Genomic DNA, 27,245 nt, shown 5'->3' with positions numbered 1-27,245 from the left:
CAGGAAACATTTTAGTTCAATAAAATAACCTATCTGCTATAATAAAAAATAGGCGTTGATTCTAGAATGGTGTCAATTATGTGTCATAAATAAATTAAAACAAAAAAATTGTCTAAAAAATATAAAAAAAGTACCCTATTATCACCCATATCATCGGCTTAGCCTTAGGGGTTTGAAAAATAGATATTGTATTGAATAATTGCATAAAACGTTCGTAAGCATCAGTCGAGCCATTTCGGAGGAGTATGGGAACGAACATTGTGACACAAGAATTGTATATATACATAGATTAAAATGACAGCGAAGACAAAGCCCAATTTAGACGTGACCACGACGGAATTTTTTGTTGGAAATCCAGCTATCCAGAATTAAGTTTGGTGGCGGATTTTTGTATGGATATGTTCAAATAAAACACTCTATTTGAAGCTGAGTAATAACTGACTTTAATGGCTTAAAACGTGAGCTTATAACTAACATAAATTTAGGGGTGTGGGGTTGCGACGCTGACAAAACCTTGGCTTATCTAAGGGTTCATAAATCTAAATGACACTTATTTTTTTTATTCCACACATAATTGTTCTACCTTAACAGTTACTACTAATCCGATAGAACGTACTCTTGTGAACTCAGCCAGTGTACAACAAATAGGTGTTATTGGACATTATCTGAAGCGAATTGATAAAATACATTTATAAGTGTGCTAAAAATGTATTAGCTTCAAGTGTAATGATTGTTTACATTTTATTTAAGGTTCTAATTAGTAAATAATTATTGTAATATAACTCAAGACCCTATCCCAGCTCGAATTGCTGTGTCAGTGTCTCGGGGTGGACTGCGGTGCGCAATGGAGAGCTGAGGCGCGCCGGCCCTCAATAACAATTAGTTATGTAAAATGTTAAATTAATGTAATTTTATCAATTCCTTTTCTGAAATGGATTCCTTGGCTTGCGATAAAATATATCGTGTAAATTTCGTCATAAAATGAATTCAATGTGTCAAATATTGGCTATGTTTGCATTTTTTTCTATAGATCGAAGTTATTTAAATCGTGTATCGATCTTTCAAATTGATACATAAACTACTCAACTCCACCATATATGTTTTCCATGCGCCATACTTCAAGAAGTGATGATAAACGAAAGAAACAATGTACTTTTTTGGAGTTGTGCGACCGTATAGGCCCTTAACTAATAATTACATAACTGCCGTATTAGTCGTTTAACGGAGAAACGTTGTTGAATTTATCAAAAATAAACAAATCTAGATAATTTAAATAGGCTTAATAAGGATTTTGTAAGGTGTTTAAAATTTAGTTGTTTTTTATATCAATGACATGATAACACGGATATCCTAAATTATAGGCTCAGTGTATGCCAGAGTATCAAGTGAGTGGTCTAGTAGCGGGTGCTCTGGGAATGGGGGGCGTAGTCTCCGGTGGGGCGCTGCCGTTCAGCGTGGATGACGTGTGTCGTCCAGGAAATACGCTTCTATGGGACTTACTTCAAGACGGCGCTATTGTAAGTTCATTTTAATATCAAAATTTTTGAATAATGCATATTTAGTTAATTTTATGTTTCATTCGCAAATGGGACAATACATATACAATATCTAAACAATTACATAATACACAAAAGCGTTATAAATAGATAAATCAATGGCGCTACAACCGTTTTAGGTCTGGGCCTCAGATTCTGTATGTTTCATTATCATTTGTTAATCTAAAAGGCAAGTAGGTGATCAGCCTTCTGTGCCTGACGCACGCCGTCGACTTTTTGTGTCTAAGGCATTCCGGTTTCCTCACGATTCTTTCCTTCATCGTTCGAGCTAATGGTAAATGCGCACATAGAAAGAAAATCCATTGGTGCACAGCCGGAGATCGAACCTACGACCTCAGCGATGAGCGCCGCACGCTGAAGCCACTAGGCCAACACTGCACTGCTATATTAAATAAATAAATATAAAACACAATTGACAAATTATTCTGCTTTGTCCGATATAATATCTGTTTCGTCGTTTGCGCTTACGTTTACAATTTTTTGACGTATTTATTCCCTCCAGATTCAAAAGGTAAATTGATATTATTTGATACGATTTATTGTTTCAGGAACAACTTGGTGAAGGGCTGGCTTTGGAGGCTGAGAAGGCGCTCTGTGCCCTGTTGTGCTTTAGCACTGATAAGTTTATTAGGATCAAGTTTATAGAAGGTTGCCTCGACAATCTAGCAAATCATAGGTAAGGAATTCTTATTATCGTAGGACATCTGAGTCCATTTTATTCATCTTTAGCCATCACCGTTTTTGTTTCCTTAGAAAGTACAAAGTATATGTTATCAAATAATATTCAGAAACGTCAAAAATCTATTGGATTTTGACATATGGAAGTCATTGTTTGCAGTTAACTCTCGTTGCTGAATCTGAAGATCGCCAAATAAGCTGAAAATCTATTCTAAGTTCTACTTAGAAGTTTTTTACAATTATATGCAATAGTCGACGCATTATGAACTAAGGCTTCGGCTCATAAATCATATTTAGCTGTCTGTCTTGCTCGCACTTACAAGTCTTATATAATAAAATATTTAATAATAATTAAATAATTATAATAATATTTCGGTATCTGAAAATAAAAGCTTTTAAAGATAGATAAAATGTTTGTTTCGACGAAATCGTATAGAAACTCTATGGATCGAAATGTGGACCTGAAAAGGGCCGTTTCTATCTTTTCTAGTTCTTAGATAGAGAGATTTTTCTTAGTTTTTCAAAAATCCTCCTCCGTATCATTCCCATCTGTGTCATATTCCTGTAGGTTAATTGTCAGAGGTGGTGCTGGATCACTTAAAATAGTTTTATAAAATGAAGGTTAGGATGACGCATCGACGCCGCGTGCGCAGGTGGCTAAGTATCGATAACGAGTTGCATTGCGTGCACATTCCAACTGTCAGTGACATTTATTGTCCGAAAATACAGTTTAAAATGCGTCGACTGTAATGTTTATGAATACTAATAAAAAACCTTCCGTTTCGTTTGTCACATATATTTATTATATGTATATTATAAAAGTCTGTATCCACTTACGTCAACAATTGTTGATAAACGGATGTTGCCGCTCGTCGGGCGAGAACTCGTCAACATGTCGTTGTCAACTCAGCAACACGCACTGTTGACAGCAACATATATTTATTATATGTAGATTATAAAAGTCTGTATCCACATACGTCAACAATTGTTGATAAACGGATGTTGCCGCTCATCGGGCTAGAACTCGTCAACATGTCGTTGTCAACTCAGCAACACGCACTGTTGACAGCAACATATATTTATTATATGTAGATTATAAAAGTCTGTATCCACATACGTCAACAATTGTTGATAAACGGATGTTGCCGCTCGTCGGGCGAGAACTCGTCAACATGTCGTTGTCAACCCAGCAACACGCACTGTTGACAGCAACATATATTTATTATATGTATATTATAAAAGTCTGTATCCACATACGTCAACAATTGTTGATAAACGGATGTTGCCGCTCGTCGGGCGAGAACTCGTCAACATGTCGTTGTCAACTCAGCAACACGCACTGTTGACAGCAACATATATTTATTATATGTAGATTATAAAATTCTGTATCCCGGAAAAGAAAGCCTTGGATTCTTAAACGTTTTCAGTTCGGTTGAAGTTGTTTCGATTTTTCAGATCCGTTGCTGTCTCTCTACGTTTACTACCAAAGTTGTTTTCGTCATTTCAACAACTACGCGGCCTGGATATGCATCAGGTATGGAATTTTTATTATAAGACAAAAACTAATTGTTTAAAACTTGGGAGTGATCGCAATACTGATAACATTCTCAACAGGATTTAAAAAAAAATACTTTTGTAAAAACGTTAACAAAACCTTATCTTTGATTATTGACTTATCTCTTTCCGTTGACTGAATTAACAGTTAGTAAAACAAAATGAACGACCTTTTTTTACTTGTTTTTAAATAAATTAGTTTCTATACGCATAGTCTTCATTCATTCATTCATTCATGGTAAACATTTGTTTAGCAACAGTTGATCACCATTGTTGATGAGTGACAAGAATGTTGCTAGAAACTTTGTTTAAATCAATATAGGTTGTCCACACGCCAGTCTGCGTTTAAATGTTGCCCGAGGTAGTAGTGTAGTAGTGTAGTAGTGTCGTTGTGTTATCTGTATCTTATGAATGGGATTTCTAATTAAAAAAGAGGGTGTGAAACTATCTTCTGCAAATAGAAAATTTATTTATTTATTAACACTTCGTTACATTACAACATAAAAATTGAACATAATTAAATGAAAAGGAGGGCAACTGGCGGCCTTATCGCTTTCGAGCGATCTCCAGGCAACCACTGTGAGTAAAGAATTTTTTTATTAAATTACAAGGTAGGCAAGAAGTGCAATGCATATTACCTGTAGTTATAAAGAAGAAACTAAACAGAGTTTGATTGGTATATTTAGGGTGTATTTGGAAATCTTTCTCCTATCCTGTCTATCTATGAGGAATTCCATACTAATGCTTTTGATGGAAACAGCTCTATTATTTCAATTATTTTATCATTGCTCCACACTTCTGCTATAAAACGGTCGTAAAAATATCCACATACGTCAACATTTGTTGATAAACGGAAGTTGCTGCTCGTCGGGCGACACGCACTGTTGCCAGCAACACGCACTGTTGACAGCAACTCCGCAACACGTTGATTCAACATTGTTGCTAAACAAATGTTTATGATGAATATTTTGTTATTAATCTCAGCTAGTTCAATAAGTTATTAATGTCTGTCGTTAAAGCAAATTTGTTTCCTGTGGGCTTTCATCTTTGTAATGTTGTCTCTCTATAGCCACGAGACTGATTCAAATTGCGAACGGACCAACGCCAATTGAATTTGTATAGACGTTACATAAGCTCACGATCCCTCACGTGAAACTAGTTTTAAGTTAGTGGGTGACGCCTTTCGCAGAGTGACTTTGTCTCAGAACCCAATATTACCAATATATGTCACCTTTAGGTGGTAATGTGGGCGGAACGCGAGCGTGGTATGATGCGCCTATTTCTTGAGGACCTCCGTCACTACGTCAAGCAAAGAGCGAATGCGTCCCAACCGACCTCCGAGGCGCAACATTACGCACATATCACTGAGCTAACAGTGCGTTTGCACTTTTTGACTGCTATATTCTCACCCGTTGGATCGCCACACAACTTCCAGTAAGTTGTATTATGATAGATTATGTTTAATTGTTGTTTACCTAATTTTCTTATTTATAGTCCATGCTGTTGATAATTCCACAAGGTTTTACACATCATATATATACTAAACAAATACAAAGATATCTTTACTTATTAACAATATGACACACTTGATTGTCTTGATTGCAAAATGTATATTTTTTATAATTAAATATATTGATGTGGTAACCTATCTATAGTATAGGTAGCCAACTTGTGTATGCATTCTAATAAACTTCTCTTTTAAATATATTTTAAAATTTTCTAGGTTAACAGTAGATCAAGTGGAAGAATTGTGGCAATGCCTAGTAGTTGAAGGTACTAGTGAGTGTGCAGACTGCCTCTACTCGTGGTTGTTATCGCACTCAAAGTCACCAGATCAACATGCTTTGGGGCTGGATGCTCTGCGTTTTTTGTACGTTGAGAAGATGCCCACTTTGGATCCTGAGGTATCCATTCATTGTTCTTTTTGTTTTTATTGCTAATTTTATGTGTAATAAAATATTTTTTTTTATTTTGTGAGTGCCTCTAAAGACACGGAATATTACTGCTTCCAAAAAATCGTAATTCAGCGGATACAGTCCATTTTTCTAGTTCTTTTCCAGATTCAGAATATTCTCCAGTGGTAGAAATCACGACGAAAATAAATATTAATTTAATATATAAAATATTTTATTGTTTTCCTCACCTTAACAAATGTTTGTATTACAGACAATAAGTATAATGGGTCTCAGCTTGTACCAGCAGTTATGTAATCTGGCACGAATGGCTTTGGGGGCTGGAGATGCACATCCACATCATCCCCACCATCCGCACACGCTGGCTATGGACCATCTGTGGAAGATCGCCCTCAGGGCCAATAGTACAGGTATAGTTTCAATAAATACATCTGATAATCACTTCTTGTGTATTTTTTTGTTACACATAACTGTTCACGACATCCAAGTCCTTGCTGTTCTAATTTTCTGAACTTAACGCACCCATTTCCTAAACACCTATCAGAGGGGACTGGCAACTGCTGAGGCGAGGTCACGCTTCTTGTGTTTAAGAAGAAAGAAGAATTATTTCCGAACCAAATCGACGTCCTTCTTCAAGAGGGTACCAATTCTTGCTCCGGCATGCTCTGGTATTGACAGTGTGCATGGGTGGCGGTATCACTTATCATCAGGTGACGTAACATCGTATCACCTCGACGTCTGCCGTTCCACGACTGAGCGTTTTTCAAGGCAGTTCTTGCCGCGCTCTACCGCTATGTGGAACCAGCTGCCCACTAAAGTGTTTCCGAACCAATTCGACCTAGGGTCCTTCAAGAAAAGAGCGTACAAATTCTTAAAAGGCAACGCACTCGCGAGCCCTCTGGCATTGAGAGTGTCCATGGGCGGTGGTATCACTTAACATCAGGTGAGCCTCCTGCCCGTTTGCCCTCTGTTTTATGAAAAAAAAGGTGAGCCTCCTCCCTGTTTGCCTCCCCCCCCTGTTCTATAAAAAAGACAAGTAATGAGACGAAGGACTATCAGTTTACATATTTTTATTTCATTCCTCTTGCCTCTCGGTCTACTTCGCCGCTACATTAACTGATACATACTTTCTTACACTAACTTTATAATTAAATATGCACAGTTGTTACGTTTAGTTCCTTTACTTAGGGATTTGTTGAGAAAAATTATATGAAATATTGTCTTTTTTAGCTTTTACACATTGAAAGAAAACACTTTTTAACCGGATTGAAGCTATGTACTATTATAAACTTATAATTATTTTACATAATTTTGAATTTTTCCGACGTCTCGCGTGCTTTACAGCGTGCGTGGTCACGGTGACTGAAGACAAAAGGTGTCGAATGTCAAAAGTATTACAGCTGTAGAGAAAGTTGTGTTATCTGTATTTATTTCCCCGAAGTTGATATCGACTGTTAAATATGTAAAATAATTATAAGTTTATAATATACATAGCTTCAATCCGGTGAAAAAGTGTTTTCTTTCAAAATTATATGAAGTTAATTTCTATTCGTATTTCACTTTTCAGACGTCTCAATGGGCGCTATTCAGTATCTGAACAGTTACTACATGGGACAGCAATTGCAGCAAGAGGACGACTTTGTGTCAAAATGCATGTTCCACCTGTCATCGGCCGCCGAGAGACTCATATCGAAGAGCCAAGATGGCGAAGGTACCTCTAACCAGGATGACAAATGCGGAAAAGAGGAGAAAGTCGCCGACAAACAAAATATATATGAACATATGACGGAAGAGGCAGCGTTGCAATGCATACAGAGGGCGCTGCTTTTGTTGAAAACTCATTTGGATACGTTTAAGAGGAGGTTAGTTTTTTTTTATATTAAATATTACTTAAAAATAATAATGAAACAATCTTGCAACAGTTGATTATGGTATCAGGTAGGAAATAATTAATTATATATGTCTCGGGAAAATAAACAAAATCCGCAAGTTTTAATTGATAAACCTACCGAACTCACGCGTAATATAATAAGTAAATGCTCTGATTGGTCGAATCGAACCTAACCTAACCTAACGTAACCTAACCGATTAGAATCTTACGTTTATAAATTTACCACGAGATGTCAAATAATACAATTTATCGTACGAAAGTTTAACTTGCTGATTTTGTTATATTCCAGTGGCATATACATATCGATATATCGAAACTAATATAAGTAAAAAGCAATTACAAAATATTAAAAAAAAAAAACAATTTCCTATATACACTTTAACATTTTTGATTATGTTACGTTGTGTGTAATTTTTGAAAAGCTTCGTATTACGCTGGTTTTCACGTTTCAAAATAAAATGCTAGCTTAACGATTTAAGATATTCAAATACCGATGAAACCTTATTAGAATGAAATCACGGAGGTGTAGAGTGGATAATGGTTTGCGATTTGTGAGCTTCATGATAGACAGCTGTACGGGTAATCAAAAAATATATAATTCATATTGTTACGAGCTAGGGGATCGGATAGAAAATTCCGTAGATTTCTTCAAGGGTTTATTTCTTGATAAATCAATGAGGAATTTATGGGCACAAATTAATTGCAGAGATTCACTAATAACGCACAAAAACACAGTCACTAATTACTTCACTTATGCACACTTCACACAGTACTTTATCACTTGTATTCACTTTATTCGCACTTTATCGCTTCGGTGTTTCTTCCTTGTTATCGCATTCCAAACTAAAGGCGACTAGTCGCGTTTCGGCTCGCTTATATATCCCTGGGAATAATTCTAAACAATATTCGAGAACTTTCTAGGCGGGCTTGCTACTGAGGAGCGATTGCACAATTTTAGAACGTCCGCACTCTTTGTCTCTTTCGCACGTTACTCCGTCCTTGTCGTACGGCGTTCTAGAGGGCTCGTCTAGTTTCGAGAAAGTTCTGATCTCTCTCTCTCTCTCTCTCGTATCATTTCGTTTTGTCTCACACCTAGAAAGTTTGGTCTAGAATATTCCTTCATCAAAGGGTTATACCTAGGCCTGAAAACGCCTGAAAACGGATCTCCTGAAACCTGCACCACTCGACTACACATGTTCTGAAACCGACTGAAAAAAGGTTTCAGCTTCCTGAAAACTAGGGTAACATTATGAAAATTACAATTTTCTAATATGTGATTGACCCTCTCCTGAAACGGTCAGAAATCATATTACAGCCTGCTGAAAAGTTCTCTAACTAGTGGAAAAATCTAGAAACATGCAGTCGACCCGTCTTCGTAACAATATATATATTTTTGGTATAATACATTTGCTCTACCAGATACGCATACCACTTACGGCGTTGGGCGTTAGCCGAAACGGGTGCGTGGGAAGGGGGCGGAACGGGCGCAGGCAGCGTGCGCGTGACTTTGCAGCCGGCAGGCGCCGGACCTAGGGCCGTACTCACCCTGCACCATTCAGATCTAGTAGCCCACCTAAGGGCACATGTGCATGTCTGGTGGGAGAAACAGGTTAGTTATTTTAAAAAATTAAACCACGTTTAATACCGTCATCTGAACTCCAGAAACACTTTGGATCCATATTTCGAAAACATAATTCCTAAGTCTAATACTAAAGTAATAACACAATTTCTAGATTCAAGGAGAGGATGCTGTGACTGCCTTGTCAAGTGATGGTCCATTGCGCATGATTACTCAAGGACAAGAGCTGACCATAGATTATGATGAACGTACTTTATATGACATGGGATTTAAAGACAATCAGGTGAATATTTAAAAGTTATATAACAATTACTCATTTTCATACTATATTTTAAGTAGGCGTTATGATGAAGTCTTTTAAGCCTTTAACAATTATTAAATAGGTTTAAATTTAGTACTACTGCGTGTTAAAGTTTTTAATAACATGTTTTTTTTTATTTACTAATTATATGTATAGAGACGAGTAACTTAACTAACTTTTAGCCAAACTTACTTAACTAAAAGAAACACTTTTTAACCGGTTTGAAGCTATGTATTATTATAAACTTATAATTATTTTTACATACTTTAAATGTGTTAAAATTATGTTAATAAAGTACAATACTAACTTTAGGTTACTCACGCACTGAGAAAATATTACAAAATCATTACAAGTATGCACGACATATACACAGACATTGCAAATCTTAAAAAGTTTAAAACAAAAAAAAATAAGATACGTTTATTAAAATTAACAACTTATTTTTACTTTTTATTGTAATATAATTAAGTACACTTTAAATTCATATAAAATTAAATTCTCTAGTAGCAGTTTTTACATTGTACCTCCTTTTTATATTTGTTAAAATTTTCCACGTTACAGCTTGTTTTCGTATCTGTGGGCGTGGGCAGTCGCGGGGCATGGGCGGAATGGCCTTCCGCCCAACCGGCACCTGCGCGTGCGCGGCTTCCCACACACCTATTGCTGGATCCTACTTACTTTCACCAGCTCTTCACGCTGATGCAGGCGCTGGGACAGATGAAGGAACCTGCTACTAATGGGGTGAGGCTTTAATGACCACCATGTTTTGAGAAATGCTTGGTTTAAACATAAATTAACCTAGATGTCTTGGATTTTGTTTTCAAAGATTTAAGCATTATATATATATAGATATATGAAACCCGTTTTTTTTCTTCATATGTTTTCAGGAACTAATGGCTCATACAAAAGCCCAATTGCTGTCACGTCGGGTCTGGGATATTCTTCAAGCGGTGCCCCTCAATCCGACACTGTTGGAGGCGTTTCAGAATCCCACCGAAAATAAGTTGCCAGAATTGTTAGACCCGACAAGTCCCCAGAAACTTATGTACTCCCTCCATATTATTGACAAGTTGAGTTCGAACAATGGCAGTCCAAATGTGAAGGAAACATCTGGGATTAATGTTGAAAAAACTGATGACAAGACTGCGGACAGTTGGAATGAAGTATTTATTAAGAAGGGTGGTTTGAGGCTGCTCTATGATATTATGATGACTGGTGAGTGTTTAGTAGATCGATATGCAGAATCTAATTTATTCTTTAGGTAATTTTATGTTTAAAGAACTTTATTTATATTGTCTTTTGTTAACATAGCTTTTATACATTGAAAGAAAACACTTTTTTAACCGGATTGAAGCTATGTATTAATTATAAACTTATAATTATTTTACATAATTTTAAATTTTTCCGACGTTTCGCGTGCTTTACAGCGTGCGTGGTCACGGTGACTGAAGACAGAAGATGTTGAATGTCAAAAAGTATCACAGCTGTAGGGAAAGTTGTGTTATCTGTATTTATTTCCCCGAAGTTGATATCGACTTAAAGATTACAGGGTTTTGCAGACGGGTTTTTGGTTTTTTTGGGTCTTCAGTCACCGTTCAAACTCGCTCAACGAGTATTGCGTGTAGTGTTTGATTTTTTTAAATTAATTAATTTAAGATACAGGTGCTATAAACATATAGTTGTTTAATCGTCATAATTTTGGTTTTTTGGTAGATTTTATTAGTCTGTGTTAATTTTTTTTTATCTAGTGTTTGTAAGTTAGAAATTATTTTTTTGCATGCTGTACTCCATATTTCAATTAGATATATGACTACCACATGGAATACTGTTCTCACCTCTGGGCGGGAGCTCCCCAGTACCAGCTCCTTCCACTTGACCGTATTCAACGAAGAGCGGTTCGAATCGTCGACGACCAATCACTTTCCGTGCGGCTTGATCCCTTGGCGTTGCGTAGAGATGTTGGGTCCCTCTGCATCTTCTACCGCATTTACCATGGGGAGTGTACAGAAGAGTTGTTCGGTCTAATACCCGCAGCTGAGTTTCATTATCGGACGTCAAGGCAAAATACGAAATACCATCCGTATCACCTCGACGTCCGTCGTTCCACAACTGAGCGTTTTCTAAGGCAGTTTTTGCCGCGCACTACCACTATGTGGAACCAGCTGCCCACTGAAGTATTTCCGAACCAATTCGACTTAGGGTCCTTCAAGAAAAGAGCGTACCAATTCTTGAAAGGCCGGCAACGCACTTGCGAGCCTTCTGGCAATGTGTGTGTCCATGGGCGGCGGTATCGCTTCACATCAGGTGAGCCTCTTGCCCGTTTGCCTGCTATTACATAAAAAAAAATTAAATGTGGCTTGACTAAACAATTATAAATTAGATGACGTACGGATTGCGGAATACATTTTGATATTGACCAAAATCTGCCTATAAGTGATTTCAGTTTGGTAATAATGTGTGAAACATGAATGTTCCACATTAAATGTGTATCTATTCTAAGACCCAGATATTTCTTCCATTTTTTTGTTAGTGATTTTAACGTCTTGAACTTTTGGCAGTTGAAAGATAGGAATGATTTTATTTTTTGCCCTAAATATTATTAGGTTATTTTAGACAAGTTTTATACGTTGTACAAAGTTAGTTTAGTTCCAAATACGCCCACGGAGCGCTGCTCAACTGTTATTGTCACTATTACGCTTAAAATATTATGAATTAAATTCAAAGTCTAAATGGGGATTTATTAAATTATTATGTCGATTATGATAGCTTAAACGAGTACGTGTACGTGATTGTACGGCCCGATCCCAACGTCCGTAGATATTAAAATGTCGTATATAATTTATTAAAACGCCAGGACGTTGGATGATATTAAAATAAATGTCGTCAACTCATAAACAACTTGATTGTATCGCCTCGACGTCCGCGGTTCCACAACTGAACGTTTCTTAAGGCAGGACATTTGCGCGCCACCTCTATGTGGAAACCGAAGCTGCTCACTGAAGTATTTCCAAACCAATTCGATTTAGGGTGCTTCAAGAAAAATGCGTACCAATTCTTAAAAGGCTCTCGCGAGCCCTCATCATTGATGTATTACTTAATATCAGATGAACTGAAAGCTGTTTTTTTTATAATTACAACACTCAAATATGTTTATAGGTGCTCTTCAACGTAACGATGACAGCGAATGGAGGCAGGATTCTTTGGCGCTGCTGTTACAACTACTGTGCCGTATCGGAACTTTACCCTGTTCGGAGGCGGGACAAACACCTAAACTCCATCCAGTAAGACTAATCGACCTTTTGTGAGACAGTGTTACTAAATAATTATTTCACCCAATATCGAACATAGAAAAGCCTAAACGTTGGTTAACAAAAATGTTTAAAATTAAGCTTCTTAGTACAGTTGTAACATTTCAGAAATGTAAATCAAATATTTTAATTATTTCTAGGCATTATTAGCATTAATGAGCGTTGAGGAAACGACAGATCGACTGATATCAATTCTGTGTGAGGCAGCCACCGCTAAAGAACCTATCACTTATAAGACTGGATTTTGGGGACGAGCTCAGGTAAACAAACATACACACGAATAAAATATGTATATAATTCATGTATTTTTTAGAATTCATTGATAAAAATCGATGTATTGTCTCCAATTTGTTTTGAATTTTTAATTATATATTTTGATTAAATTTTTTTGTCCATTGAAAAATATATTTTCTTGAATCGTTTTCTAGTTTTTCTATAATAAAAGGGTAGTTTCAATTTTCTAAATAAACACCGAGACGGATATCTGAATAATAAAAAAGTCCGTGCGTACAAAGTACATATGTCAGAAGTGAAACGTCTTTGTAAATTAATTACACATTGTTTACACACTGTATAAGTGCTAATGATAATATAAATAAATAACAAGACGTTATGCGACAGAATTGCCGTCTAAAGTTCTAATATGTAACTACTAAACGAATACATCAACCAATAGCGTGTAGTTTTTCTCGATCTGCCTTTCTCACTCTCTCTCGATCGGTCTCAATAGCTCTCTCCTTTTTCTTCGTCAAATACGCTGCACATCTTCGTGACGTTTCTGTCAAAATTTTACTCTCGTGCTCCTAAAGAAGTTCAGCTTTAAAAAGACTTGAAATCATGAATTTATAATTCTTCTTCTTAATATTCTCTAGTAAGTGTAATGAAAAAAATAATCTATTCGATACTATGTTTTTATTTGCCTCGTGAATAAGTAGAGTTTTTGTAGGTGGTACAACACGCGATGCGCATGTGCGTGGTTTGGGCACGAGGTGGCGGCGAAGCGGCAGCCCTGGCTTGGGCTTTGAGGAAAGCCGCTCCCAGGCTCTTACTTGATGATGCGGACCCAGCCGTGAGTAACTTTAAAACATATTCACGGAACTAAATTCACCGCAACACTGTATCAGGGTTTGTTGATAATTGAAGATGCATTTTAAATTGTGTCATTGAAAGTGCAAAAGCAGAGGCAGAAAGTCTAGAAAAAATCGTTGTTCGAAATACATATTAAAATTTTTTATAAATTTTGTTGAGAGCGATCGTCATTTTGTTTCGCTTAGGTTACATTTTTGCGACTTATTTTTATTAGTTACGACCTCAATTTTGTATTTTGTTTGTGCTTATTGTAATAGAATTAGTAGTATATTATCTGTCTAAGTTCACTTATTGTTCCCAAATTTGTGTTATCGATATCCTTACGACAATTGTGGGTCTTGCTTTATGTTAAGTATATAAGGGAACAAGGTATGTACTCAGGGCTTATTATTTTAATATAAAATTGTGTATGAACGGTCAAATTATGATAATAGAATCTTAATGAGTGTTACATCTTTTTTTGTAATTACACAGACACATTTGCAGTTACACAACACACAAAAAAAGACGGCAATAAATAATAACACTATGTTTGTTATATTATTGTAAAATAAAGTTAAATTCTTAAACACTTATTCCGAGACGCCAAGGCCAGACCTAGTTTATAAATAAATACAGTCCCTCAGTCACAAAAAGCGAGATTTGACACTCCTGCTGCTTATATAAGCCATAGATCTGCATAATCACCTACCAGATAGACTCAGTTCCCATGTAGAGAAAAAAAAACACTTATTACGACTTATGTGTGACATGTGGTATGTCAAAAACGGTTATATATGACAGTCATATAGTTTTAAGGGTCAATGTTCAGGACGTAGATTTTAGAATAAAAATTAAATAAATCCATACAGGTGCGTCGCGAAGCGGGCAGCGCACTGTATAGACTATGCGCTGGTGGCGAAGTCGCAGTACTGGCTCCACTGCTGCAATTGCTACTCCAGCACCTGCCGCGAGCTGCTGACATGAGACCTCATCATCAACCCCACCATCATCATCACGAGGTTTGTTTACGCTCGACGCGTTTAAAAGGAGCATCGCTTTGTAACTTCAATTGCGTTTCAGATTCTGAACTTTATATTGAATTTTTTTTAGGTTGTCCACCATCACGCGGAAGAAGGCAAAGAGCCGTATGGACCGGCCTGTCGTGATTACTTCTGGCTTGTTTGTCGGCTAATAGATGGTCTGCCCGAGGACTTCTTCAAAGGTAATATAAGTCACCTTAGTTCAGTTACGAGAATTTCTTTAACGTTCATAGTATTGTCTTTGGTTAGCTTTTACACATTGAAATAAAACAATTTTTTAACCGGATTAAAGCTATTTGTATTATTATACACTTATAATTATTTACATAATTTTAAATTTAAACTTTTCCGACGTTTCGCGTGCTTTACAGCGTGCGTAGGCGTATCGATTTGATAAATTTAGACTTATACGTTTTACTTTGTTTGTTAAAGGACGCTGTAAAGTGTTTGGTGGCGTGGTAGGCGTGGTCACGGTGACTGAAGACAAAAGGTCTTGTATGTCAAAAGTATCACAGCTGTCGATACAAACTCCGGATAAATAAATACAGATAACACAATTTTATCTACAGCTGTGATACTTTTGACATTCAAGACCTTTTGTCTTCAGTCACCGTGACCACGCCACCAAACACTTTACAGCGTCCTTTAACAAACAAAGTGAAACGTATAAGTCTAAATTTATCAAATCGAGTCAAGAGTCAACGAGAGAAATTTGAATATTTCAGAAGGTGCCCTATCAGAAGAGACCGGTGCTCCCGATCTGAACGAGCTCTGCGAACAGATCAGCTGCTCCTTGGAGAAAAGAGAACTAATAGAGAAGAGAGAGGAGCCTTGCACCCCGGATGACGGGTTGTACGGCCAATTGAGTCTCCTCACGCATCTCTTGAAGCATCCACTCACATTCAAAACCTCTGAACAGGGTACTAGCACACTAGAAATGGTAAGACAATTATAAATAGTATTGTATTTTGTTAACATAGCTTTTACACATTAAGAAAACACTTTTTAAACGGATTGAAGCTATGTATTGTTATTATAAGCTTTTAATTATTTACATAATTTAAAAAAAAAACCGACGTTTCGCGTGCTTTTCAACGTGCGTGGTCACGGTGACTGAAGACAAATGGTGTTAAATGTCAAAAGTATCACAGCTGCAGCGAAAATTGTGTTATCTGTATTTAAATTATGTAAATAATTATAAGTTTTTAATAATAATACATAGCTTCAATCCGTTTAAAAAGTGTTTTCGTAAAGACATTATAAAGTTAGCTCAATTAAAAAAAAATACTTACAAAATTTTGCTTCTATTAAAAAACTACTTAGTAATGCAAAATGTACCAGAAGCTGTATACTTAATATTTTTTAGATATTTGGATTTTTATTCGACGTTCCGAACCCAACTCAACGGAATTTGCCTAAATGCAAGTCACAAAAATCGCGTGCTGCGGCCTATGATCTGCTGGTCGAATTGGTGCGAGGCGCACCTGATAATTATATGGTGCTTTATCAGAAACTCATGGATCACCATAAACCTGGTGAGTGACGTTTAATGGAATGGTTTTAAAAACTTTAGTTTCAACAAAAAAAACGTGTGTGAAACGCGTTAGAAGTTTTACTACTTTAGCGTAAAAAATCCTTTTCAATTTTTTTGACACGACACTAACAATAGAAAAAGTTTACTCTCATCGTTTTTCCCTACAGCAGCAAAAGAACCTTTTAGGTCCGGGCCTCAGACTTCTGTATCTGTTTCATAATCATTTGTCAATCTAATAGGCAAGTAGGTTATCAGTCTTCTGTGCCTGACGCACGCCTTGTTGTCTAAGGCAAGGTTCCTCACGATGTTTTCCTTCACCGTTCGAGCGAATGTTAAATGCGTACATAGAATGAAAATCCATTGGTGCATGGCCGGAGATCGAATGACCTGGATGTGTGTTGCACGCTGAAGCCACTAGGCCAACACTGCTCATTAATTAGGTGTTTTTTTTAATATATTTTGTATACGGTCACGGTTATACAATCAGCATGTAAACTATTTTACAAATGGCCGCGTCTACAAGGACACACAATAAAAAACAGGATTACAAATTTTACAACCAATGGGCGTCCTCCATAATGGTTGCGGACGGCGTGCACCAATATATCTATACGAGCGATGGCTGTACATTTTGCTCACTCAGGCTTTTTTAGTTGTATACGTTGCGATTTCCTCAATTGTCGGACGGAGACGGAGGCACTCTCATCACAGGAACTGTTAATTTGCAGTTATTGAAATAAAAACAAATATGTTTATTATGGTACATAGGATACAAGTATCACTTGTTCCACGTCATTAAATTGAATAGGTAGACCTCCATACTCATAGGCAAAGAAGACAGAGGATGTAGGCCGAGAGAAAAAGCAGGTGTAACAAACTCTCCGTACTCTTATAAAATAGCAAATCATGAAACAACACTTACTTTAAAACAAATATCGCAAATTAATTGTAAATAGCCTGTCTAGCACTAGTCCCGGGCGCTATTATCAACTAGATAATCGTTGACTTTGAAGTTAGCCTTTTATTAATTTATTTTATTTTATTATAAGGCAGAGATAAAGCCTCTGGGATTTTATTCAAGAAGAGTAGTCTTTCGTTTCATAGCAATTAACATTCCGCTTAAGTTCTATTTTTGTATGCGAGTGGTTAATGTAGAGTAAAAATCAATCCTCTATGTTTATAATCGATTAGTCTACACAGATAAATAATACTCATAACAAAACAAATGACCTCAAATTATAAAACATAGTGAAAAAACATTACAGTGATAACAGTATGCATATCGATCGTAAATATCAATATACACTTCTTACGCACACCAACACCTGTAAGAGCGAGACAGACAGATAAATATCTAAAGAAAACACTTTTTTACCGGATTGAAGCTATGTATTATTATAAACTTATAATTATTTTACATAATATTAAATTTTTCCGACGTTTCGCGTGCTTTGCAGCGTGCGTGGTCATGGTGATTGAAGACAAACGGTGTTGAATGTCACATAGTATCACAGCTGTAGAGAAAGTTATATTATCTTTAAATGTGTAAAAGCAATGTTAACAAAAGACAATACCAGATTTATGACCCGAAGCGTTAGTTTATAATACGTGGACTATAGTTTAATAACTTACGAATATTGATTGTTGTAATGTAAAAATCATAAGAACTAATCACATACGAGTTTCTGGCTTGCTTCCTTACATAAGTGAGCGTAAAAATTTCAGGCCCTTCGTCATCCTACCCGTGGGACTACTGGCCGGCCGAAGAGTCCCGCTCGGAGTGTGGCTACGTGGGCTTAACAAACCTCGGTGCTACTTGCTACATGGCATCTTGTATGCAACACTTGTTCATGATGCCACATGCACGGGCCGCCATTTTGGGGGCGGATCCCGCGAACAGCCGTCATGCGAGCACCTTGCACGAGATGCAACGGATGTTCGCTTATCTTATGGTGAGAATTATTTGCGAGATTAGATATTGCCATTATACGAGGCAAATTTAAATAAAAAGCTTTTTAAAGTTATTTAAATTTTCATAATCAGCAGCCCAGTAAATATCCTAGCCTTATATGCCCGATATTGTCTCTAGTATTGTACCACAAGCCAAGGTATTTTTAGAATCGAGCGTTTGTTGCAAGTGTTCATTACATAACATATATCCAGATAGGACCTACAAAGTTTTTTCTTGTACTTATAATTTTTTTTAATTTAATAAAAAAGGCGATGTGAATTGTGAATTGTTTCAAGACAATATATAGTGTTCCCTACACTAAGACTCTTGAACATCATTGTATCGAGTCGAACTAGGAAGAAAATTATATTTTATATAACATAAATTTAGTATTGAAATATATTTATTTATTAGTTTGAGAGTGGCAGAAAGTGGAACTAAATTTAAATTAACAGTCAACAGGCTAGGCAAGTAATAAAACGTCATTGGTCCAAGTCATTTGCCAAGCTGTTTGATCAACTGGCTGAACATCTTTCAGGCCGCCAGTTAAACGGATAGACTAACAGTCTATCCGTTTAACTGAACGGCTATTTAAGCTAGTTGGCTGCGACATATATATTATAAAACACTTAGATAATATACAAAGCCGAAAAAAATCATAAATAAACAATATATACGAGACAGAAAACTTAACATTTAACAAACGACTTAAGATTTCAAAGAAAAATCTAGATTATTACTGCTTTAACAAAGTGACAGTCTTCCGGCCTCTAGAAATATTTCCTCACATCCTCATTATCGGTTGGTTTAAATTTACAGGAAAGCGAGCGAAAAGCATACAATCCGAGAAGTTTTTGCAAAGTTTACCAAATGGATCATCAGCCTCTGAACACGGGTGAACAGAAAGACATGGCTGAATTCTTCATTGACCTTGTATCGAAACTTGAAGAAATGACCCCTGAACTAAAGAAACTCGTCAAGACTTTATTCTGTGGAGTTCTCAGTAATAATGTTGTCTCTTTGGTAAGTGTTGCCTGTTCTTTTTTATATAATTCTAAATAAATGTCATATTTAGAGACTTGCTGAAAAATATTTGCAATCCAGAGTTTTTGAAGTGAAACTTCCTTAACGGCGTTGAAAAAAAAATACCTAATTTAACTTTATTTAACCAATTTATGTAAAGTTGCATATAGTAGATAATTTTTCGAAAAATAAGTTCATAAATAAGTTTCAAGTAAACGCACAATTTTTTTCATAATAAACCAATTTAGGAGGAGTATCCTCTGGTATATATGTAGTGAATACAAAAAACACAAAACAGATTGCATTAAACTCTTTACACAGATTACTAAAAAGTCTAGTGACAGTATTTATGTCGCAGTAAAGTAGTTATATCAATAAAATTAGACGTCCTAACTACTAGACGTACTAACTTAAGATTTCATTGATCCCCTCAGAAAAGTTAGATTCCGTTATGATTGCTTAAAAAGTTTTTAACAATATCACTTTACAGGATTGTCCCCACGTCTCCCGAACATTGGAAGAGTTCTACACAGTGCGATGTCAGGTGGCAGATATGCGAAATTTACATCAAAGTCTAGACGAAGTCACGGTCAAAGATACTCTGGAAGGGGACAACTGTTACACGTGCTCGCATTGTTCGAACAAAGTTCGCGCAGAAAAGAGGTGAGTGTTTATATTTTTCACGTTTCTAAAAGCAAGCATTTTCTTTTTAACTAACAAAACTAGAGAAAATTATATAATAACAAATAACGTTATCGTTCATTCTGCAAAACTTCAGTTGCGTTTTAAGTAATTGACAAAGATTATTTTAACGGGAATAGTTTGTGATGACAAATGTTGTTTTAATCTTAAACATATTAGTGTTTGACTTTATACATAATAATAAGAAAAACTTTATTCATGACAGAAATAGGACAAAATTCATATATCGCTAGTCCCTGTTTTGTGGGTAATTGGAATACAATTATTCCGTGGTACATGTTTAAAACAGTTTTTTTTTTATCAAACACAAGTAGTTTAAGACAATAGTATGCGTGAATGTGTGTGTATGGATTTGATGGTGTAGTTGAGGCTCGTTATATGCGTGCGCTGTGTCTGTGTTTTTGAGCTTTGTAACAACCCCAGTCCTAGGAATATCGTATAGTTTAAAAAAATAATTCACGTGACTGAATACGATGAAAACTGCATGTTTGGGATAGTGAGATTAATTAAAATAAAATACTATTTGAAAGAAAACAAAAGCCTATCCTTTAACATTACGAACTAAACAACAAACAATTTTAATTACATGAACATAATCAAAACAAAAGTAGGTATAGCTCAAGGAGATTAAAATTGGTGATTTTGAAAGTAATTTCCAAAAGCTATCTGCTAACCGGCATCTAATGTCCATTGCAATGTACCCTATGTATTGTTCAATGTCGCGTGAAGCGTCCCGAGCGGATGTGTGTAGAATCGCTGACCATTGCAGCCCAATCCCGTCAATCTCGAACGGGATCTCGTCATATTATGCTTCGGGATTGCATTCCCTAATCACCTCTTTCGGAAAGTGATTCCCAAGCCTCTTGTAATAAGTTCGTTACTATATACATCTATTTAGTATGATTGTTAAATGATGGGTCACGCATACTTGCCACTATGGTCTGTGGTGTATTCAGTTGGCCAGAGACAAAATGTGTGCGCCAAACGGAGCAAAAAACAATTCGTATGGCGTAAGTAGGTCAGGTCTGAAATATTGTTTTGTGTTTATAGAGCGTGCTTCAAAAAACTACCTCGCATATTGTGTTTCAACACGATGCGGTATACGTTCAACATGCTCACGATGTTGAAGGAGAAAGTTAACACGCATTTCTCATTTCCCATGAGATTGGATATGTCTGGTTACGTAGAGAAGCACTTGATGCCTGCGCAATATCAAGGTAAGTGATAACATTTTTTTGTCTGGAGCGTTCAAGTATTACGTCACGCAGTTTTTGCAGATTCTTGGACCCCCCCCCCCCTCCATGAACCGCCGTAACGTTTTCTGTATCCAATAGTAAAACGTTACGTGGCTCTTTATACCTACAACATACCATTATGTGGTGTAAAGTACTGGAAAGTGGAAAATAATATTAACAATAACGCGTGATTCAATCCCCGCCCCGCATCGTAACGTTTTGCAAGAGGACCAAATTACCACCCAAATCCCCCCCCCCCCATTCCTTACGTATTACTTGAACACTCCCTGAGTCAAAACGATAAACTAATTACAGATAATGTACCTTTTATTGATGTTATTGTCGACACTTGGTCAATTCTCCAAGGCCTGGAATAGCGAATTAATTTTGTTTTGTATGCTTCAAATTGATCAGTAAAATAATTACAAAAGTTGTGTGTTAATATAACAGAGGGCAAACGGGCAGGAGGTTCACCTGATGTTAAGAGATACCGGCGCCCATGGACACTCAATGCTACGTGTTGCCGGCCTTAATACAGCGTATAGCCTCGTTGTGAGCTGTCTTTTACTTTTAAGCCAGCCAAAGCCTCTTGAATTTTGTATTGACTATTTATGATTAAGAGAATTTATGTATTTTAATGTGATGCTTATTTTATTTTCAGAAGAGAAAAGAAAATCGGCTGAGCTCAGAAAAGATGGCGAAAGCAGCCCTGTTACAGATAGCGATGACAGTTTTGAAGAAGAACATTATGAGTGAGTATGACATAATTGTATGTTTTAATTTTCTTTTTTCATGATACTCAACTACGCATTTAAAATTGAAACAAATCATTGGCGCTACAACCTTTTTAGGTCTGGCTCTCAATTTTCTGTATCTGTTGTCAATCTAATAGGCAAGTAGGTGATCGGCCTGATATAGCCCTTCGACTTTTTGGGACTAAGGCAAACAGATACATAAATCTGAAGGCCAGACCTAAAAAGGTTGTAGCGCCATTGATTTTTAAACAGAAAGTCCATTGATTAAGATATAAAATATGTATGTTAAATAATACTAGGTACAAATTTTAAAAAATCATTTAAATTTAATATTTTGAAAGCGCCGTTAGAGTAATAAATCTCTGTAAGCGTCTCTTCTTAATCTTCTTGAGAGTTTCTTGCTAACTCTTCTTGCCCGTTCTACGCCCTTGATTACAAACTGGTAGTAAATAAAAAATTATAATAAATTTAACATCTTTTCTGTTGATGTTCATAAGTCTACTTGGTTACCTATATGAATAAACTTATTTTGAGTTTGAGTTCGAATCTGCTGAATTAAAAAATATAAATCTGGTAGCTAATCATACAGATGCTGTCCTATATACTTGGAACAATACAAAACATTATATACAAAAAATATATATATGTCGGAGAAACACCTTCCCCAGTGACGTCATCAAAAGTGGTTGCAGATTTGGTGGGCGTCATGAGGGTAAAGCGCGCGAGCACAAAACACGACGATTGTAGTTTTCACAATATTTTCTTTACACTGATATTTTATGGTAGTTATTTAATAATAAATTATCAAGTTTTAAGACCGAGCAGTGAGTTCCATACACCAATCTAGCGACAAAAACTCAGGGATCCAACTCGATCCGTCTCCACTTCAAAAGGGCCCCGTAACAACCAACGGACTGGGCTATATATAGATGGCGCTTCGACCCCACTCGAGCAAAATGCTCTGCTCTCATTGGTCGTGGTGTTTAATAACGATTACAATCTTATAAATTAGAAAAACGTAACTAATTTTAACTAAAATCACTAATTTGTTAACAGAAATATGTTTTAGGTTTTATAATATCGTAAAATCGCGTATTAAGTTAAATTAAGATTAATGCAACGTGTTTAAATGATAAAGAGAATTTAATGTGTTATTGTACAATCAACAAGCAACTCGTTGAATGGCAACTTCCTCCGACATATATGTAAAAAACTGTAATATAAAACTTTAAAAAATACAGTATGTATTTGTGTATATATGCGCTGCCTTGTTATAGAGAAAAGTGTTAGACTAACATAGAATCAATATAAGATTAAGCTATCATAATCTGTATCAAATACTAATAAGTAGTATGTAGACATATTTTATTATATCAGATAGTAAATATTTAATAACTTTTTAGATACGAATTGATTGGTGTAACGGTCCACACGGGCACAGCAGACGGCGGCCATTATTACTCGTTCATACGCGATCGCGAACGAACGCACGATCGTTGGCTGTTATTCAACGATGCGGAAGTCAAACCTTTCGACCCTGCCCATATAGCGGCGGAATGCTTCGGAGGAGAAATGACGGTAATTTATAATTACGTTAAATTTGATATAATTAAGGTATTTGTAGTAATCATTTTTATTTAAAGACATTTATTCTCATAACAGACTATAGTCACTTATATGAGAACTTATATACTAGAGATACAATTTATCACGTCGTGGGTCATTGAAGAGCTTAAATGATGAATCAGCAAAGTAGAGCTGGGGTGGACTTTCATTAACGTAGATAACTATTGCCAGGCTTTTTTTATTTTTTTCTCCCCAGCGACTTACGCCCCGGGGCCGAGGAAACAAGCTAAGCTTAAATAAGTTTTTGAGAACAATTTGTTTATTGGTTTTATAATAATATTTGCATTGGACATGTGTTGGTTGAGAGTTAGTTTTGCTATTTGATACGATAGTTTTCCCACAACCACCTTAGTAGAGTCCGCAAGATTGCCAGGCTGTCTGTACTTTTTATATTTTGTGGAAGTCTATTATACCGCAGCACTCAATCAACGCTCAAGGTTTTTTAACCGTAATTGTTTCTATATTTACGTAAAATTTGTTTATGAGGGCGTCTTGAACTAAGCTGCTGAATTTCATTTATTTTAATGAAAGTTATGTTAGTATGTATATAGTCATTGAAAAATTTGTAGATTGCAATGCAAAAATAATAGATTAAATATGTACTCATATTTATATTATGCTAATGAATTGTTTTTGCCATTCTAAACGATGTTAAACAATGTATTGTGTATTACGCGTATAAATAAAAATATGTGCCTAGATAATATTGGTATTGAATCACTTTTATTAAACGAAATCATTTAACCAACATAAACTAAAACGGAAATTTGAAAAACTTATTACTTTATTCTATTTAATAATAACTTTATTCATAACAGAAATATGGTTGTGACAAAATTAGTTAAAATGTTCTCAATTTCAAATGTAATCAAACAAAAAACAGAATGGTTGCCTGTTAATACGTTTACGGACGATAGTTGAACGTGACAACGTGATAACAAAACATAAATGAAATGATTGCATACTTTTATGAATAAAATTGAATTATCACTATTTTGTATGGATACAGAGGAGTGAATCCTTGAACGCATAGGCCAATCGAGTGGAAAAGAGACATATGCGGCGCAAGCGTACAATGAGCGTAACGGGACAATACGTCATGCTTTTATGTGCAGCCGCCGATTAATTAGACGTTGTCACAAGAAAATCGTGTAATACGCCGAATTTGTTTCACTTTGTTTATACGTACTCGACGCGTACGTTACTAAAAGAGACAATGCTCAATGCAGGATGTAGAGTATTCCAAGTCTTCGTTAACCGCTGTCTTCGCCGTATTCTGAACATCTACTGGCCTGGAAAGATCTCTAACGAGCAACTTTGGGAGCGCTGTCGAGAAACCCCGATCAGCCAGCAGATCAAGCGACGCAAATGGAATTGGATAGGCCATACACTCCGAAGGGATCTCAATCATATTCCCAAGCAGGCGCTTGATTGGAATCCGCAAGGAAAGCGGAAGCGTGGCCGTCCCAAACAAACCTGGCGTCGTACAGTTGCGGACGAGGCAAAGAGAGCCGGAAAGACTTGGAGCGAGGTGAAACACGAGGCTCAATACCGAACGCGATGGAGACTCACTGTGGACGCCCTCTGCCCCACCTAGGTGTTATAGGACATTAAGTCAAGGATGTAGAGTATGAACTATATTTTATTATTTCAGAGCAAAACATATGACTCCGTTACGGATAAATTTATGGATTTCTCGTTTGAAAAGACGAATAGCGCCTATATGTTGTTCTACGAGTTGAGTCCGCCGCGGAATCAGCGCGGATCAGATTCCGGGCAGCAGGAAGAGGCACAGGTTTGTCGTTTTTTTTTTGTAATTTATGGTTAACGGTTTGACTTTTGAATTCACATTATTTATTTATTTACTTAGATCTCGTAACCTTAAGTGTACATATAAAACAGGTCACATAAGTTATAATTCAACGGGCGTCATATCGCTAACAAGGGATTTCTTCGAGGTAACCCTAGTGTGGAAAAATAAAAAATTAAATATCTATATCTAAAGTACAAGAAGTGTATAAATAATTAATAAAAAAAAACATAAACATTACGATAGAAATATACTAAAAAAAACCACAACCTTTTTAGGTCTGGGCCTTAGATTTCTGTATGTGTTTCATGATTATTTGTTAATATAGAAGGCAAGTAGTTTATCAGCCTTCTGTGCCTGACGACTTTTTGGGTCTATGGCAAGCCGGTTTCTTCGCGTTTTCTTTCACCGTTCGAGCGAATGTTAAATGCGCACATAGAAAGAAAGCCCATTGGTGGACAGGCAGGGATCGAAATTACCACCTGAAGGTTGAGAGTGGCATGCTGAAACCACTAGGCCAACACTGCTCAAAAGAAAACTAAGATCTAAAAAATTAACCTTATGGTTAATGTGCCATAATTAATGTATATGCATGCGTGCGTGCGTGATTTAGCTCGTAGTATGAAGGTAAAATTTAGGTATCATTAAAAAAATCGATTCGCCCAGTTGTTCCTGATTTAATCCCTCAGAGCTGGGAACCTTGACACAGTTATTTTTTACTTAAAAGAGTTCCCGAATCTCACTCTTTTTGCAACACTAATTCTCATTTTTGAAGTCAGTTCAAGAGTTTATCTATTTAAAAACACAAACAAAACATTCCTCTTTATAATTTTATTTATTATTATTTTTATTGCAACTAAACTTTTCCATTGTAGTCATCGACCGCAGAAGGAAGTCCCACCTCAACCATAGAACGGCGGAACAGTGACGCAGCCCCGGAAATCCACCTTCCTCCGGAACTGCTGAACTGGATATGGGATGACAACATGCAGTTTCTACACGACAAGAATATATTCCAGCATTCATATTTCACGTGAGTTTTCAGAATTTTACTAGTATATCTTTCTTTCTAAGTTCTTAAACAACGTGTTTGCATAAACTTATACAAGAAAATATGACATCACAACTTTTACACACATACACATCAATTATATGAGAAGATAAGCAAGCTAGCAAAGGAGACAATAATAACTACAACTAAGTAGAAACTTAAAACTCATTAAGACCATGATAAACAATGTAACGGTAAGTTGGAAGATTGTTGGACAATGTCAATGTCAATATTTTCATCAACGTCACTAATTAAGTTGTAAGAGCGAGATAGAAGATAAGCGAGCCGTAGGTACTTCTCTTCTACTGCTACAGAAGACTTTTATTTCTAGTAACTCTAGGATTGGAAAGACATTTAGTAAATAACCTAACACATTTTACTAAAAGTGTGTGTTAAAGAAAACTTTTTGCTACAACAATGTTCTGTAATCAAAAGATTCTACCGTCATACTTTTTTATAATGACTGTTAGTGTTTTTTGTAAAAAGATATAGTATATTTTACAAGAAACACTGAAAACTGTTATAGTATTTAGATTCTAATAAAATACATTGTAAACTCTGTGTAACGTCCCTCGATTTAACGACGCACTCTCTAAAGCGTCGAAACCAATTGGCTTTGGTTGGTTTAGCTTGTCTTCCATACACTGATACACTCTACATAGCATTA

At 36.2% G+C, this 27,245-nt stretch overlaps 1 protein-coding gene across 3 annotated transcripts in view; it reads left to right on the top strand.

The window, feature by feature from the left end:
- Window positions 1-27,245, top strand: part of LOC123716343 (ubiquitin carboxyl-terminal hydrolase puf) — a 54,674-nt gene that overhangs the window by 7,458 nt on the left and 19,971 nt on the right. For 2 of the 3 annotated variants that reach the window (XM_045672033.1, XM_045672032.1), the window contains exons 12-37: window positions 1,362-1,517; window positions 2,105-2,232; window positions 3,690-3,768; window positions 5,026-5,222; window positions 5,512-5,692; window positions 5,955-6,111; window positions 7,269-7,563; window positions 9,012-9,201; window positions 9,326-9,454; window positions 10,034-10,213; window positions 10,360-10,687; window positions 12,629-12,753; window positions 12,921-13,040; window positions 13,727-13,849; window positions 14,721-14,870; window positions 14,962-15,073; window positions 15,617-15,831; window positions 16,258-16,426; window positions 18,151-18,377; window positions 19,196-19,399; window positions 19,890-20,062; window positions 21,152-21,318; window positions 21,998-22,088; window positions 23,495-23,669; window positions 25,372-25,512; window positions 26,403-26,560. In XM_045672033.1, coding sequence (XP_045527989.1) covers window positions 1,362-1,517; window positions 2,105-2,232; window positions 3,690-3,768; window positions 5,026-5,222; window positions 5,512-5,692; window positions 5,955-6,111; window positions 7,269-7,563; window positions 9,012-9,201; window positions 9,326-9,454; window positions 10,034-10,213; window positions 10,360-10,687; window positions 12,629-12,753; window positions 12,921-13,040; window positions 13,727-13,849; window positions 14,721-14,870; window positions 14,962-15,073; window positions 15,617-15,831; window positions 16,258-16,426; window positions 18,151-18,377; window positions 19,196-19,399; window positions 19,890-20,062; window positions 21,152-21,318; window positions 21,998-22,088; window positions 23,495-23,669; window positions 25,372-25,512; window positions 26,403-26,560 — 4,370 coding nt within the window. The remainder of the gene's footprint in view (window positions 1-1,361; window positions 1,518-2,104; window positions 2,233-3,689; window positions 3,769-5,025; window positions 5,223-5,511; window positions 5,693-5,954; window positions 6,112-7,268; window positions 7,564-9,011; window positions 9,202-9,325; window positions 9,455-10,033; window positions 10,214-10,359; window positions 10,688-12,628; window positions 12,754-12,920; window positions 13,041-13,726; window positions 13,850-14,720; window positions 14,871-14,961; window positions 15,074-15,616; window positions 15,832-16,257; window positions 16,427-18,150; window positions 18,378-19,195; window positions 19,400-19,889; window positions 20,063-21,151; window positions 21,319-21,997; window positions 22,089-23,494; window positions 23,670-25,371; window positions 25,513-26,402; window positions 26,561-27,245) is intronic. The other variant, XM_045672034.1, reaches the window with a different exon arrangement.

The sequence above is a fragment of the Pieris brassicae genome, chromosome 11, assembly GCF_905147105.1.
Source record: "Pieris brassicae chromosome 11, ilPieBrab1.1, whole genome shotgun sequence".
NCBI lineage: Eukaryota > Metazoa > Arthropoda > Insecta > Lepidoptera > Pieridae > Pieris > Pieris brassicae.
Note: the sequence above shows the minus strand (reverse complement) of the source record. Positions and strands in the feature narration are given on the sequence as shown.